Source organism: Meriones unguiculatus, chromosome 14 (assembly GCF_030254825.1).
Source record: "Meriones unguiculatus strain TT.TT164.6M chromosome 14, Bangor_MerUng_6.1, whole genome shotgun sequence".
NCBI classification, from domain to species: Eukaryota; Metazoa; Chordata; class Mammalia; order Rodentia; family Muridae; genus Meriones; species Meriones unguiculatus.
Window position 1 is genome coordinate 44413075 of NC_083361.1, and position 17529 is coordinate 44430603.

The 17529-nt window shown below is 43.2% G+C and overlaps 1 protein-coding gene across 2 annotated transcripts in view; it reads left to right on the forward strand.

The window, feature by feature from the left end:
* Cyfip1 (cytoplasmic FMR1 interacting protein 1) overlaps window positions 1–17529 on the forward strand; it is a 79259-nt gene that overhangs the window by 43019 nt on the left and 18711 nt on the right. The window contains exons 12-21 of one of the 2 annotated variants that reach the window (XM_021652631.2): window positions 1682–1804; window positions 2515–2640; window positions 6019–6185; window positions 7675–7822; window positions 9223–9376; window positions 10844–11000; window positions 11382–11478; window positions 13453–13529; window positions 13638–13746; window positions 16913–17032. In XM_021652631.2, coding sequence (XP_021508306.1) covers window positions 1682–1804; window positions 2515–2640; window positions 6019–6185; window positions 7675–7822; window positions 9223–9376; window positions 10844–11000; window positions 11382–11478; window positions 13453–13529; window positions 13638–13746; window positions 16913–17032 — 1278 coding nt within the window. Of the gene's footprint in view, window positions 1–1681; window positions 1805–2514; window positions 2641–6018; window positions 6186–7674; window positions 7823–8810; window positions 8959–9222; window positions 9377–10843; window positions 11001–11381; window positions 11479–13452; window positions 13530–13637; window positions 13747–16912; window positions 17033–17529 lie in introns of both variants that reach the window. The other variant, XM_021652633.2, reaches the window with a different exon arrangement.

Below are 17529 nucleotides of genomic sequence, written 5' to 3' on the forward strand. Positions count from 1 at the left end.
TTTCAAAGTCCTTGATAGCTGTGGTTTTTTAAATTCTGATCTTAGTTTGCTAATATTAACTCCCAGATCATATATTACAAATCAGATAGTCACTGTATCTCAATATACATTTACACATAAATACTGTAGGTTAAAGAATGGCTAGGAAGGATAAAAGAGGCTGCACTGGAGTTGAAGTAGTTTCAGGAAAGGAAGCCTGACTGGAGGCAGTCCCAAGGCTAATGGAGATGTGCAGGGCTCACTTGGGCTCAGATAATGTTTGAGGTCAACTGGAGGCTCAGATAATGTTTGAGGTCACAGGTTTGAGCTGAGCCTTGGGGCTGAGTCAAGTTGTAGAAGCAAAGTTCAGGACCATGGAGAGTACAGAGCCAGAGGGCTGGAAGGTCCAGAGGGCTTTAAGGTCCAGGTTGATGAAGAGGTAGCAGTTCCAGATGGACAGATAAATGGATGGGAGGGAGGGGTGAGTAAGCTGTGTTAACCGTAGGACCAAGCTGAGCTGAAGGCCCTGGGACAGTTGACCGTCTCTTGACACACAGACTGGGTGGTCAGGTGATAGGCCTATGCAGGCCATTCCCACGGCATCTGTATCCACCTCTTTATGGAATCTAGGTGAGGGAGTAAATTCTTTCCTTGGTCTGTTGTGCTCAGATAAGTTCTCAGACCTGGTTCTCCTATGATTTTGGTCTGCTCGTGTATTCATATGGTTTTCTTATGGTTTGACAAGTTAATGGGATGGCCCCCTTTTTACTTTTAGGAAATCAGTTATTTATCCGTGTGTTCTTTGTGTGCATGGCTGTACAGACTTTTGTGCCTACCAAGTGTCTGAATCAACCTGTTACTGTGTTTGCACTCACAGCAGAGCCAGATGCCGCTTGTAAAATGAAGTCTATTAGATGAGGCACGGTCTGAAAAAACACTGTCTCTAACATTGTGACGTGACTTAGATCAGAGCACAGCCAGGTCTCAGTGGGTTTGGATTCCAGTCGTCCTCTGACTGATACCGATGAGCACCTTTTCATGTATTCATTGGACAGTTGAATATCACTTTTGTACAAAGGTCTATTCAGGACTGAGCTTATAGTTCAACACTAGAGTATCAGCGTGTGTGAGCCCCGTGTCCAACACCAGGCAAACAAGACAAGAACGACAAAAGATGAAAGTCGTACAAACTTGTAACCGCAGCGCCGAGGAAGTAGGTGCACACTGGGAGTGAGTTCACGTCAGTCGCAGCTACGTAGCAGGAGCATGTTCAGACTCTGCTCGTTTTATATGTCTATGCATATGTGACTTTGAAATCGGTTTCTAGAGTAGAATTTCTGATGCTATGTGAGCTTTCCTGGGGGAGATGAACAAGTGTCTATTCTAGGTAGTACACTAATGGCAAACCAAAGAATCAAATTTATTCAAGTCTAGTTTCATGTACTGATGAGTTTAACTTGGATCCTTGCAGTAATGTGGATGGCTTACAGATAGTTAGATATGACTGAACTCAGTAACCTGAGGGGAGGAGCAGGGTCTTCAGTGACCTCTCATGCAGCCCTCGTGTTAATAGGTCTCCTGAGAGAGTTCAGGAGTTCAGCTGGGCAGGGGTAATGGCCTGCCCAGAGAGCTGTGTGGCACAGCAGTGAGTGCGGAGGGAAGCCGGATGGGGTCTTTTAACGCCTTTGCCTATGTGCCCTAGGTAGTCACAGGGTCTGGCCGCCAGGAAGCCCAGAAGACAGATGCTGAGTACCGGAAGCTCTTCGACTTGGCTCTGCAGGGCCTGCAGCTTCTGTCGCAGTGGAGTGCTCATGTCATGGAAGTGGTAGGCGTGGCATTCTTGTATTTGGAAATTTGAGTAACTACGTTGGACACTCCTGATTGCTTAGGAGAGCTTGTCCTCAGAACTTGTCAGTGTCGTAAAAAGGACCCGTTTTCTCAGAGATCAATGAAACTGGGGGTACAGGGTGGGTTATAGGACAACTTGCAATGACAAGACCATTTACCAGCAATCAAACTCTGGTCTTCAGGCTCGGTGGCAAGTGCCTTTACCACCTCACGAGCCCTCATTCTTCTCTTTTGTGCAACATTTTACTCTTTGAAGTTGTAACCATTAGTGTCTTAAGGGTTAGTAAAATGTTTCTGGTAATGTATAAAAATGTAAAGAACTATAAATTGCATACTTTTTTCTTTTAAAAGATTATTTTAGTCATATAAAAATTATTTATTTTGAAGAGTAAGTACATGGTTGTTTGAAAGGCACATTTTCATTTTAAATACAAGTAGCCTAAAGTTTTACTATTCAGCATACAGTAATTTGGACATTTTGCCTGGGTTAGTTCTTAAGCTTTGCTTATATGACTGAGTATGTGCTGATTTTTTGGAGATTGTGTGTATGTGTGTGAGAGAGAGATTCAGAAAGCAGTATATGCTTAAAGACTCACCGCCTGTTGGATTCAGCCGTAGTTTTGTCAGTCCGAAATCAAGTGTTTTGATTTCAGTCTGGAATGTCTTTGCTCTTTTTGACTGCGTCAGTATTCCTGGAAGCTTGTACATCCAACGGACAAGTACTCCAACAAGGACTGCCCCGACAATGCTGAGGAGTATGAGCGGGCCACACGTTACAACTACACCACTGAGGAGAAGTTTGCCCTGGTGGAGGTGAGAATACCCGCTTCCTGTATTCCTCTGTGCAGCTCACATTGCTGCCTCTCGAGGGCACAGTGTCATGTGATGCCATTGCTTGTGTGGTGGGCAGCCCACTGCGTCTGTCAGAGGGCAAGAGTGGCTGTTAATTTCTTAGGTGTGCATTGACAGCCCGTCAGACTAGGGTAGCCAGCCCCTCTGTGAGAGCTTGTGACCAGAAGTGAGAAGACAGAATCCTTACTATTTTTTAATTGATTTATTATTGATTTTTAAGAGCTCTTTATAGAGTCTGTATACAAGTTTTTGTTTTTGATTGTTAAACTACCCTTATATATTTTTTTCACCAAATCATCTTGATTACACTATGCTATCTTTATATTTATTCCTGGATTAAATTACCTAATGATTTGCTTAGGACTTAGTGAAGTACCTCATCAGCTTAGTGACCAATAGGTAGACCTTTCTTTCTTGAAGCTTTACTTGTATTTATTTGAAGATTTATTTTTAATTATTACTATTATTAAATTATTATAACATTCTTATTTCTGTGTATATTTCTTGTGAGTGACTGCCACATGTGTGTGTAAGGGGTTTGTCTGTGTAATCAGAAGGGGTCTTTGGTTCCCTTGGAGCCACCTGACATGAAAGCTGGAAATGCAGGTCCTCTGCAAGGATCTCCCTGTACTGAGCCATCTCTCCAGCCACAGTCCTTTTGTAATATACAAGGACATAATCAACCCAAGCTTTGCTGACTCTGACTGTAAAGGACCCCCAACTTTATTATTTTGCATGTGAACATCCAGTTGTCCCAGTGTTTAATGGAAAGGTATCCTTTTCCCATTCAGCTGTTTTGGCACCTTATTAATTGTTGAAAATCAGTTTCTTGTCAGTGTGAGGATTTAAGTTTATTCTATTTCATCAATAGAGGTGCAGAGTAGAAGGTATATTCCTTAGTGTTTGGGTGAAATGTTCTGTAAATATCTGTTAGGTTCATTTGGTTTATAAGGTGGCTTATCTCCAGCATTTCTCTGTTTAGTTTTGTCTGGATGACCTGTGCATTGGTGAGAGTAGGGTATTGAAGTATGTGAGGGACAATGTGTGATTTAAGCTGTAGTAGTGTTACTTGAGTGCCCCTGTGTTTGGAGCATATATGTTAAGAATTGACACATCATGGTGGATTTTTCCTTTGATGCATATGTAGCGTCCTTCCCTATCTCTTTTGATCAGTTTTCGTTTGAAGTCTTCTTAGGTGCATTTGCTTGGAAAGTCTTTTTCCAACCCTTTTCCCTAGCATCTGTTCTTTATTTTGGGGAGTGTTGCTCAGATACAGAAGAAGGATGGATCCTGTTTTTACATCCATTTTGTTAGTCTGTGTCTTTTTATTTTGGAATTGAGAACATTTATATTGAGAGTTATCAACGAGCAATGATTCTAAGTTCCTGTTGCTGCTGCTGCCGTTGTTTGGTGGTGGTGGTGGTGTGTGTGTGTGTGTGTGCGTGCATGTATTTACCTTTTGATTTTGCTTCTGTAACATTATTCATTCCCCTGTGTTTTCATGTGTTCAGTTAACCTCCTTAGGTTGGAGTTTTCTCTCTAGCACCTTCTGTAGGGCTGTTTAAATTTGATTTATCATGGAATATCTTATTTTCTCCTTTATGGTGATTGGAAATTTTGCTGGCTATAGTAGTCTGAGCTGACATCTCTGGTCTCTTCAAGTCTGTGACGCATTTGTCTAGGCCCTTCTGGCTTTTTTTTAAATAAATTTTTATTTTTTATATTAATTACATTTTATTCACTCTGTATCCCAGCTGTAGCCTCCTCCTTCCTCCCCTCCCAATCCCACTCTCCCTCCCTCATCTCCTGTGCCCCTCTCCAAGTCCATGGATAGGGGAGGTCCTCTTCCCCTTCCATCTGACCCTAGTTTATCTGGTCTCATCTGAACTGGCTGCGTTGTCCTCCTCTGTGGCCTGGCAAGGCTGCTCCCTCATCCAGGGGAGGTGGTCAAAGAGCTAGCCACTGAGTTCAGGTCAGAGACAGTCCCCTGTTCCCCTTACTAGGGTACCCACTTGGATACTGAGCTACCATGGGCTACATCTGAGCAGGGGTTCTAGGTTATATCCATGAACGGTCCTTGGTTGGAGTATCAGTCTCAGAAAAGACCCCTGTACCCAGATATTTTGGTTCTATTTCTATGCTTTTGGAGCTCCTGTCCTCTCCAGGTCTTACTATCTCCTCCTTCTTTCCTAAGATTCCCTGCATTCTGCCCAAAGTTTGGTTATTATCTGCTTTTATACAATGCTGGGTAGAGTCTTTCAGAGGCCCTCCATGGTAGGCTCCTGACTTATTTCCTGTTTTCTCCTTCCAATATCCATTCCATTTGCCTTTCTGAGTGAGGATTGATCATCTTACCCAGGATCCTCCTTCTAGCTTGCTTTCTTCCCTTCTGGCTTTTATTAGTCTACATTGAGAACTCAAGTGCAATTCTAATGGCTCTTCCTTTACGTGTTACTTGGTCTTTTTTGCTTAAAAAAATGTGAGTGCCGGGAATTGAACCCAGGGTCTCTGTGAAAGCAGGCAGTGCTCTTAACTGCTGAGCCATCTCTCTAGCCATTGACCTATACACTTCTTAAAAGTAAAAGTTTTCAGGTTTTTTTATTCAGTTTTAATCAAAACAGCAATATAAATTCATCAATTAGTTCTCCAGTAGGGTGGAGTGATGGCTCAGGGATTAAGAGCTCTGACTCTCTTCCAGAGGTTCTAAGCTCAATTTCCAGTACTTACATGGGGCTCACAACCATCTCTAATGAGATCTGATGCCCTCTTCCGGCATGCAAACATACATGCACATAGAATATTCATATATATAAATAAATATATCTTTAAAAAAAATCATTCTCTATCATGAACACATGGAAACCCTACATGTGACTTGAGGGAAATGTATAGTAACACCTATGGAGCTATCACAAAGTCAGAATCCAAGCAGTTGGCTTCCTTTTCTTCAGGGCCCTTAAGTCAGCGTCCCATTGTTGTTTAACAAGTGGGAATTAATATACAAGCTCGTGTATCTTTTCCCCTTTCTGATTCCTTTCATGTTTGAGCGTTTACGTCCTCATCTGAAGTCCATCAGGGATGGACGTGATAGACAGTGTTCCTGAGTCAGATGTTCTGCTGCCCTCAGGGTACGCATGGTCAGATGAGATGAGGTCAGTTCCAGGTAGCCTCAGAGAACACCTAGTCTTGTGCTCTGGGGAATAAGGTGGTGTTAGAGGGAAGCTCTGTAGTGGAAAGGAGGGAAGCCAGGAGAAGGTTTGTGTGTGAGAAAGAGATCCCCGAGGCAATGAAGGACTGTCCACTGTCCCCCTTCAGGCACTGAAAACTGTGTCCTTACAGGTGATCGCCATGATCAAAGGCCTGCAGGTGCTGATGGGCAGGATGGAGAGTGTGTTCAATCATGCCATCAGGCACACCGTTTATGCTGCACTTCAAGACTTCTCCCAGGTGACCCTCAGGGAACCGCTGAGACAGGCCATCAAGAAGAAAAAGAACGTCATCCAGAGGTCAGCCTCCCACACCTCTCCCTCACAGCCCCAAAGCAATGGATGAAGCTTAGATTCAGACAGACGGAATGTCACGCTTTCCAAAGTAGGCTCAGTACATTTATCTTTGGCTCCTACTCATATTTTTTACCTAGAATGTGGTGGGGCCTGTTAATAACCTTGTCAACAGTAAATAGCTTACTACTGAGCATTAAGGAGTATGGAGACGCAGGGTCAAGAGAATATTCCAGTCACCAAGCATTCAGGGGTATAGGCCCCACATTCTTCTCCCTCCCCCAAATATGTCATCTGTAGCAGTTGACTTTTAGATTGTCCTACAAGTCTGGCAAAAATTGTCAAACTTGGACATCTTGAGGGTTTCTAATGTGGGCTTTTTATATAAAGTGACTTAAAAAGAAACATGTGCAGATGAAACCCACCAGAGTTCCTTTGTGGTTGGTATGCTTGTTACCTAAGGTGATATGGTTTTTAGCAATAACAAAATTTTGTACTGTGTGTACATTCTAGTGCTCTAAGAGTCTCGGGAGAGGGAGGGAGGGCGGGCTAGCGCATGTGGACACATGTAAACACATGCATGTGTGTGTGAGGTTAGGGATCAACATGGATCCTTGCACATACTAGACATACGCCTACTACTGAATCTTATAAATCCAAAACTTTACAAATGACAATGTGATGCCATAGTAGAAAATTACATCCTATATTAGATAATTTTATATGCAAAATTATTCAAAATATTATATAAAATTGCCATCTGGCTATATGTATAACTTGTATGTAAAACAAATTATTATCCTGTTTAGACTTGTATCTTGTCCCCTGAGAAAATTTATTTTCCCAACCTCAGATGTGAAATCCTAAATTCTACGGGTTCCAGCATTTCAGATAAAAGACACTTTTGTTGGAGATACATTGGATATAGACAACAGCCAGACTTGTCCCACCAGCCAGAGAGTCTACAGAATGTATACTGTACTCTGGGTTTTATCCAAAATATTCCAATAGAGGTGACCAGAGTCACTATAAGATGTCTCCAGACCTTGTACCACACCTTTGGATGGAATACAATTAAGTACAGCCTGTTAGCAGTGGGTTAAATTTCCAGTGAGTGTAGGCACATGTCCAGTCTCCTGAGCTGTGTGATGGCTTCACATTCCTCACTTAGAATGATTGGCCACGGCCAGGTAGAGCCCTGCTGTCGGGGTGGGCTTTGGAGAGTTCTCTTCTCCCTGCCCTGGCTTGACCACCTGGCTGTGTTCACGAAGTTAAACCTTGTTTCCTGGGTGACTGGAGCAGGCTACATCTGAGGTAAGTCTTTTGGGAACATTCAGCACGTTAAAGGATGCGCTCTGCTTTTGTAAGTTTCATATGAACCAGACTCTTCCATGTTACTTCAGCCAGGATTTTCCTTGTGCGTTGGCAGTTTGTTAGGTGAAGAGATGCTGTGATTGTAGAAACCCCAGTCTGATGACTCGATGCGGTTGTTTAGTGTCCTGCAGGCCATCAGGAAGACTGTATGTGACTGGGAGACTGGGCACGAACCCTTCAACGACCCAGCCCTGCGCGGCGAGAAGGACCCTAAGAGTGGCTTTGACATCAAGGTGCCACGCCGTGCTGTGGGACCCTCCAGCACACAGGTTCTCATCTTTCTCCTAGAACTGGGCTAAGGGGGCGCAGACAAGGCAGGACTGAGGTAGTGGTTGCTTTCTCTGCTCGGGCAGATCCTCTTGTGCCTGAGGCTTTTTTTCTCTTCTCCTATGCTCTGGCCAACTGAATTTGAAACCTTAACTGAGACATTCCTGTGAGTATCTGGTTTGTTCATTTAACTGCAGAAGTCTTTTGCTGCCCTTTCTACTTCTGTCTGTGAAATACATGCCTCCATTTCCATAGTTATACTGTTTCCTTTTTGGTTTTTTGGAGACAGGGTCTCATGTAACCTAGTCTGGCCTCAAACCTCTGATTGTACAGCCTTCACTGTCTGGGTGCTGGGATTATAGGGTGTTCCACCACCCCCAGCACCACTTTCGTGTTTGTAAAGACAGGCTCTTATAGCTGTGGCTGGCCTGGTACTCACTGTATAGCTCAGGGTGAGCTTCAAACTCAGCTTCCAGTTTCAGCCTCCTAGAATTGCAGACATGTACCAGCACGTCCGTGTTTCTCTATCAATGTTTAAATGTTACAATTGTAATTTTCATGTTGAATCTGTAAGTTGAGTGTTTCTGAAAATGAAATGTTGCTTTCATATGTCATGGTCTAAAGCCACTGTTGCTGCTTTCTCTTCCAATGTATGTAGGCCTTCCTTGAGATGCTTCTCACTGACTCACACTCCGTTTTATATGCTCCTCTGCTTTGGAACCTGTCCTTCTTACATGTCTCTCTTAGAGGCTTCATAATCTCTATCACTCCTGTAGAAAGGTACCAACAAAGCACACATGGCTGGGTCTGTACGGAACCTCTTGAAGATCAAGAGAAAGGCTCTTGGCCATTCTTGGGGTCTGTGTGAGGCATATCACTGCCTTTCGCTCTTCCATTCCATTTGCCTGTCCCTGTGCCCCCACCCAGACCTGTGCATCATGTGACTAACGGCTCTCTCCCGCTTCTCCTTCCCTGTCTGTCCATGTCTAGCTCTACCTGGTGCGCACTATGGCTGAGTCCTTGAACTCTGCCGAGCTGCTGAGGCAGCTCAAGTCTCTGGGCATGGAAAGGCTCTTGCATGTGGTAAACGCGTTTCTGAGGCAGTCGTACACCTATCCACCTCTTTTAACCTTTGGTGGTAAGACATTGTTTGTTTTTCTTGTTGATGCTTATGGCACGGAGGTGAGCTGCTCCTCTATACAGAGTTCATCCTAAGAAGCAGCATCTTGGCTATGTGGATACCCAGGCCCTCTGGACAGCCTGTCTATGGCAGGCTGATTGTGGGCATGGGACTCAGTTGAGATGTAGCGGAGCAGTTCTTCTCCTATAGACTTTCCCATTTGATGTAACTAATGTACCATTTATATTTTTTTCCCTACAAATATCTCTTTGGATAATACAGCTTTACATGGTGAGAACTATGCTAGAGTCCCTCATTGCAGACAAAAGTGGTTCCAAGAAAACCTTGAGAAGTAGCCTTGAGGGGCCCACCATATTGGACATAGAAAAATTTCATCGAGAGTCATTCTTCTACACTCACTTGATAAATTTCAGTGGTAAGAGACAGTGCTGACCAGAATCCGGCCTGGCATGCTCTAACACTGCTAACACCACCCTGGACGCTTCTGCCTACCTGACCATCCTCCTGCCCATCTCTTCACGCACCCACATGGTGCCACGTCCTAACCTTTGTGGTGGTGGCCAGACATCCTGGAGATTGCCCCCAAGTCCCTTGCCACTGCCATGGTCTCTGTCAGACATGGCCTTTGGCAGGACAAGGACAATAGGTCTTTGGTAGGCCCTGCTGTGTAAACACAAAATCATGATCACAGAACAGGGACATGGAACCTCTCATGTGGATCAAGATCCAGGCATTGGTGTAAAGATAGGGCCCTTCTGGCCCCACTGTCCAGGTAGCAAAAGTGCTCCGAGACATACTAGTCACCATTTAGGTGATAACCAGCCACTTTGACCTGGCACTGGTGGGTGCTTTCTACCCTGAGTCTGCCTGTGGCCTCGTCCAGCTGTTCACATCACCTGCTTAGAGCAGGAGGTGTCTGTGCCTTGCCTGGGGTGCCGCAGGCAGTCAAGTAAATAGTAATACTGTTAATGTTAGCTCTGAGAATGTAAAACAAATCTTTATCATTTAAATCTGTTTCTAGTTTTGTATTGGTTGAACCACTCCTGAATATGCATGTGTCCATTCTAGACACTGGTGTTTGTCCTACATAAAGGGAACTACAGGTTGAGTATCTCTCATCTGAAATGATTGGGACCGGAAATGCTTCAGATTATGAGTCTTTGGAGGGAAGGTAGCCAGATATGTCCAATGACAAATTTTGGAGGATGGGATCCAAGTCTAAATACACTGATTTTTATACACCTCATACACATGGTCTGCAAATGATTTTAAACCTTCATATGCTGCATAACCATATTTCAGTCAGTTGCAGATGTTGCCTAGTGATGTCACACTCATCTTAATCTGTGTCGACATCTGAGCACACTATTGTCACACCATCTCAGAGTGTGACCCTGTCCCTAGACACTGCATTATCATGGTCTTTGTGTATCTGCATTTAGATTTGAGCCCCTCACATGAGATGGGATGTGGGATGTCTCACTTACAACATCACATCGTACATACGGAGACTTTGGAGCATTTAGGATTTCTGGTTTTCAGATAAGGGATGTTAAACCTGTGGTCCTGTTTTTACTTCTCCTTTTTAAAAGGTTGCAGTCCCCCGCTCCTGCCAAGAAGGGTCCCTAAGGTCCCTGGTGGCAGGAGGACACTAGCCGCTCAGGAGGTGTAGGGTCCTGACCTATACTTACAGCACACCCGTGTTAGTCTTGTTTCTCACATGCAGTGTCTAGTGAACCCTTCCTGCTTGCATCCATGCTGCATGGCTGGGAGCTAAGCATAGAGGAGTCACATCCTGTATGCAACACCTCTTGTTTCCTCTGTACCGAGTCGTTTTCTGCTCATCATGAAAGATAACCTGATGTCATTTGAATCCCTCAAGAAACACTGCAGCAGTGCTGTGACCTTTCACAGCTGTGGTTCCGAGAGTTCTTCCTGGAGCTGACTATGGGCAGGAGGATCCAATTTCCCATTGAGATGTCTATGCCCTGGATTCTGACTGACCATATCCTGGAGACCAAGGAGGCATCAATGATGGAGTGAGTGTCCTATGGGTTCACCTCTGAGGCCTCTGCACTCATATGCTTATACCTTCACACATTAGTTCAAGATTAAATAGAAAAAAAGGTGCCGAATACTGATGCTAATAAAACACCTTAAACCACAATATAGAGAAGGTAAAGTCACGGAGGCCTTTGGGTAGCCTTTGCATCCTTCATGTGGGATATAAAGTGCCTTTCTTTCTCTCACCTGGTGATATGTAGTGATCCCGTAGGATTCAGCTTTGTACAAATACCATGGGAAGTAAGAAATTGGTTTTCTTCATATGGCAGTTAAATTTCTCCAAAGTAGGCAGCCTGTGAGGGTCACAGGTCATTGGCTTAGGTGGCTGGGGATTGACTGGTGTCAATCCTCTGCAGGTACGTCCTCTACTCCCTGGACCTGTACAACGACAGTGCTCACTATGCGCTCACCAGATTCAACAAGCAGTTTCTCTATGATGAGATCGAGGCAGAGGTAAGGGACCAGCGTCAGCTCCTTTTATCAAATACCTTTTAAACTGTACTTTTTTTTCCCCCTGAGTATTCAAAGAATTAAACTTCAAGTGTAGAGTGGTTTAAATGGTGAAATGTACTTTTTTGTATAAGCCCTTCTAACTTTTTTTCACCTTCCTCAGTTTATACATTGGAAGTGGATGTGACTTTTTTTTTTTTTTTTTTTTTACCAAATTTCTGCACCCCTGTCTGTTTCAATTAAGGAGGGTGCTCAATTCACCGAACCAACCAAGAAAATATATCTTTAGGTCTTTTTAAAGTTAGGGGTAATAAAATAGTACTTTGCTGAATTTGTTGGTACACACACTTTTTTTTTTTTCTATACTGGGCAGGTGCACTGTTGTGTGTAACCCCTGACCCGACCCTTTCTCTGTAGCCCAGGCTATCCATAGGCTCAGGACAGTCTTCATGCCTTAGCTTCCTGAGTACTGGGATTATTCGAGTAGCCATCATATCTGCCTGTATTTCTTAAGGAGGTAATGTACAGGTTGATACATGCACACACACACACACACACACACACACACGAGGGGATATCTCTCATTCTTTAGCATAAGATGTAAGAGAAATTAACCTCTAGAGATCACTTCCTGTGTCTGGGCAGCTCCACTACCTCACAGACAACCTCTCACAGTGTTTCTTGGGGGATGATGTCATGATTCCCAGGCAACGCAGGATGCGTGGGTACAGACTTACCCTCTTGGTTCTGTCTGTGTGCCTTGGGTTTCTCTGCCTCTGAACACACACAGTCTCCTTATGGTTCTGAAGAAGGACTACCTGCAGCTGAGGTTATTGGTCCCAGGGTGTTTTTGACAGCGTCATGAGAAGTGCACCGGTCTTTGCTCCAGGGAGAACATGGGATGCACTTTCAGACAGTGGCTCCTAAAACACCAGGACTTGATGCATGGTCCCTTCCCCCGAGCAGATGGTAGAGGGACTTTTTCATAGTCGTTTGAATTTGAAAGGACAAGAGTGTTATGCTTCCTCTGTAAGGTTCTTTTTGTTTGATTGTTTGTTATTGTTTTGAGACGGCGTCTTGTATAATTCAGGGTGGTCTTAAGATCACTATTAGGCTAGCTGTGTATCTTTTAAGATTTATTTATTTATTTTATGTATATGAGTGTTCTGACTGCATGAACACATGCAGGCCAGAAGAAGACATCAGACTGTAGTATAGATGGTTGTGAGCCATCATGTGGTTGCTGGGTATTGAACTAAGGACCTCTAGAAGAGCACCATTTACCCTTTGAAGACGCTGGGGATCAAGCTCTGTGGGAGCTAGTTAGCCATCAAGATGGTTAGGACAGCTATGGAAGCAGCTAGCCACTTTTAGGGAGAGAGCCTGAGCCCGTCTTACTAACAGAGCCTGTGGAACAGTCCTTATAAACACAGACATGATGCGGTTTTGCCATCCATAAATAATCTTGAGGGCATTGAACGGATCCCAGCTGTGGCTCTTTTCTGGCGTGAGAAGCTTCGGTGAACACCAGACATGGATGACCACCTGATGTACCTTCTCAGCGTACTCTTTGGAAGCTATTGGACTTGGCTTGGTCACAGGGGATTCTGGTGTCCAGTTGGATGGACAGACTTCTCCATGGATCTCCCCAAAGTAGAATGCCTCACCACACCACACTTCTGATGAGAAACCCTGTCTTGAAAAATAAAAACAAGCAAGAGCCTCACCTTGTGTTGAAGCAATAGTTTGAATGCTAGGAATGAATAGTGGTGCATTAATGCGTGTAATCTCAGGATCCAGGACACTGAGCTTTGAGACTCTTGAGTTCAGAGTTGGCTTAAGCTACATAATGAAACAACCTTTGCTTAAAACAACAACAACATAAGCAAGTAAAGAAAAGCAGAGATGTTTGTTTTTGAGTTTTTATTTGATCTTGGTTTCAGGAGTTGAGATCTAACATGGTGTCCTTTTTGCCAGGTGAATCTATGTTTTGATCAATTTGTTTACAAACTGGCAGATCAGATATTTGCATACTACAAGGTTATGGCAGGAAGGTAAGTGTATGATCTGTGATTATCATGTACAGTCTTGGGTAATTTGACCTGATATTTCTATTAAGATTCACAATGTGTGACAAATATCTTGCCTTTCTCCTGCACCAGTTTGCTTCTTGACAAAAGGTTAAGGTCAGAATGCAAAAATCAGGGAGCCACGATCCACCTCCCGCCATCTAACCGCTATGAGACGCTGTTGAAGCAGAGGCACGTGCAGGTGAGCTAAGTGACTCAGTAAAGTGTGCCTTGGAAATGATGGGCTTTTCTTAGAGCTAACCCGACTCTTACAGGTATCACGGCGTGTGAATGTCCTAATAATCTCCTCCTCTCTGAGATCTTGCTGTTTTCCAGGCTAGGCGTTGTCATCTTTTTGAGCTTAAGTCTTAATTGCTACAATAAGACACAATGATCAAGGCAGCATAGGAGAGCAAAATATTTATTTAGGGATTATGGTTTCAGAGTGTTAGAGTTTATGACCGTCAGGGCAGGGAACATGGCAGCAGGCATGATCTTGGAGTAGTAGCTGAGGAACCACGTCTGGAGACACAACCACAGGCAGAGAGAGAGTGACCCTGAGAATGGCGCAAGTCCTTTGAAATCTCAGGTTGCCTTCCCCCAATGACACATTTCTAACAAAGCCAGTCCTTCCCAAGCCTTCCCATCAACAGGGGACTAAGTATTCATATCCAAGCTTGTGAACCCATGAGGACCATCATCATTCAAACTGCCACAGATTATAATATACTTGCATCAGCTCCCTTTTTTTCTTCCTTCAGGGCCTCCTAAATACCCCCTCTTCTTGCTCCTTTAAATTAAAATTCATTTCTTTTTTTCTTTAACTGTGGTCTCAGACATACACGCTAAATATGCAAATAAATAATAAATCCCATATTTTTCAGGGCTGACAATTTGATACTGTTTAACTAGTCTGTTTGCCCTTTCCTGGGAAGACCACTTTTTCCATCCTCAGCACTCCTTAGTTGTATAGGACTCAGGCCTCATGAGCTTTCCCCCTTATCTGTGTTAGCTTGTCTATTTGTGTCATCCTTGTTCCGGTTAGATTTAGGCAGTCATGTTGGTGAGACTTCGTGGTATAGCTTCTCTGACATTTGTAGGAGATATAGTCTCACAGCAAATCCCCTGTTCCTCTGAGTCTCTGACAGTCATTTTAACCCCTCTTTCACAGTGATTGCTGAGCTTTAGGGGCAGGAATTCTGTTGTAGGTATATTAGTTGAGAGTAGGCTCCATGACTCCATGTTCCCATTGGTTCTGCTTTCCTGTAATGGCCTCTGTCTGTTTCAAAGAGAAGTTTCTTGGTAAGGGGTGAAAACTACACTTGTGTTTGGGCATAAGGATGAATATTTAAAATTTAGTTAGGGATTATTTTGGTTTAGAAAAGTGGCATTACAGGTTCTTTTCCAAGATCCATGACTTCACTAGCTCTGTGTAGTTGGTTAGGTTTCAGGTTTCCTCTTGTTTCCTCTTGCATGATTTACCTCTTGTTGAGTGGATCTTAAGTCTAATTAGAGAGCAGTTGGTTACCACCAAGGTATGTGTGCCACTATGCACCCTTAGGGGTACTATGGCATGCTTTTGGTTGTTGTGGCTCATAGGTGTTAATGCTAGGTAGGGCTGTTGGTTGCTTCCCTCCTTTAGAAAATATGCATGTCATATTCTGATAGCATGGATCGTTCATTCTTAGAAGGATTTTGGGTCAGATCCATCTCAGGTCCTCTGGGCCTTGTGTTTGAAGTACATGGTATCTTCAGCAATAGGGACTTACCTTCCACCTTCTGTGGGCGTGGGCACAAAGGCAATAGTAATTGCTTGGGATGTGTTGGGAGTCTCTTGGATGACCCTTACAAACAACGGAGAAGAGGCTTCCCACGTGCTTAGACTAGTCTTTCACCACTGGGCTTGAACAACCTTTCTCCCTTAGCCTGAGATTTTAGGTCTATGCTCATGTTTCGTATAAAAGGGTTACATTTTATATTGGACAACCTTAACCACAGGGGTGAAATTAGAGCTCTTTGAACCCTGATTGGCTTCTAGGAAACAGACCCTTTCTGGAAGAATTGCTCCTTCTCCAAGAGCCCCAAATTCAGACGTTTACGTGATAAAGATGAAGCTGGGAATCTTAAACGAGCACAACCACAGAAACACTTGTACATTTATGTTCATTGCAGCACTATTCAAATAGCCAAGATAGAGAACCAGCCTGTGACCTGAAGAAAATGGTATTTATATAAAATAGAAATTTATTGAACTGAGAGTAAGAATGAAATCCTGTCATTTACAGGGAAATGGATAGAAATGGAAATCATATGAGCTAAATAAGGCAGATTAAAAAAGAACAGCATTGCATGTTTTCTTCCATATACAGAATCTATATTTCCTATTTTTGTATATGACTGATGGGAAAGCAAAAGAGGGACCACCATAAGGGAGGATAAGAACAGATCAGTTGGGAGGGGGATGACTGTAAACAAAGGATATACATGTATGGAAGTGTTAGGAGACTTATTTTGTGATACAAAATTTTAATTAAAAATAAATTTAAACTGTGTAAACAAATAGAATGAGGTGAGAAGACTTGTATCACAGAAATCGGAGGTGAAGTTTTTCTTGGCCTAAGCAAAGGACTTTATTAAGATAGACCATGCTAAGGGCTGGAGAGATAGCTCAGTAGTTAAGAGTACTAGCTGATCTTCCAGAGGACCTGGGTTCAATTCTCAGTACCTTCATAACTGTCTGTAATTCCTGTTCCAAGGGATCTGTCTCCCTCACACATGCAGGCAAAACACCAATGTGCATAAAATAAAAAAATAAAAAATAAATTATTTTTTAAAAAAAGATGGGCAGTGCTTATGTTTTCTATCTTTAAAAACAATAAATAGTAGTGTGCTAAGTAATGTCTTGCTTGGTTGCAGCAGTAGTCCCAGTACCATTTGGTTAGAGGATCTAGCTCAACGCTAGAGTCCTTGCCCAGCATCTATGAAGACTTGGTGCCATCTTCAGGATTGCTTGTGTGTATGCTTGTGAGAGAACATGTGTCTATGCATTCTTTCTCTCTCTCACACACACAGAGTTTTTTGTATTCTCCTTTGAAATAGGTGTCTTATGTTGTTGCTTGTTTGTTGTTTTAGAGATATTTGCATTTCCTTTTTTTTTAAAGTATATTTTTGTATTTGGTGAAGGCTTCAAGGAGTATGTGGAGATCAGAAGAAAACTTGAATGAGTCTCTTATTTCTATTATTTGGATCCCATGGATTGAGCTGAAGATGTCAGGCTTGGCCTTAGGTGTCTTTACCTATTGACCCATCCCTCCAGGCCTTGTGTTTATTCTTTACCTTGATACCCCTTGCCCTCTCTCTTCCTCTAGCTGCTTGGGAGATCCATTGACCTCAATCGTCTGATTACGCAGCGTGTTTCAGCAGCCATGTACAAATCTCTAGAACTGGCAATTGGACGATTTGAAAGTGAAGATTTGACATCAGTAGTTGTAAGTACTAGAACTAATTTGTATTTTTTCTATTGATAAGTTGAAATAATAGTAGGTCATTTCTTGTATAGACAATAGTTGGCCTACACAATGGTAATATTCAAGAGGTTGAATATAGTAAATTCATTTATATATATATATATTTATTTATTTCCTGTGTTTGTCCATATAAGTTTATTACTTGGGAAAACTGACCCAAGTAATTATGTGCAGATGATGGAGACAGGCCTTAGGACTTAGGAGACAGACCTTGGTACATTGACAGGTAGTAGTGTTAGGTAGTAATTTGTCCAAATGGCCTTTGTACAAGGTAGGTGGTGGCTTGAGGTAGAAGTGACCACAGAGGAGGAAAGACCAGGGCCCAGGGGTTCAAATTCAGTAACAAATTCTGGTCACCTACCAAAGTCCTATTTCATGTGGTTCTGACCCACATGTTGGTGGCCACCTCAGTGCAATCTTTCACTGTCTGTATCTCCTCATATGCTAGACCTCTCAGA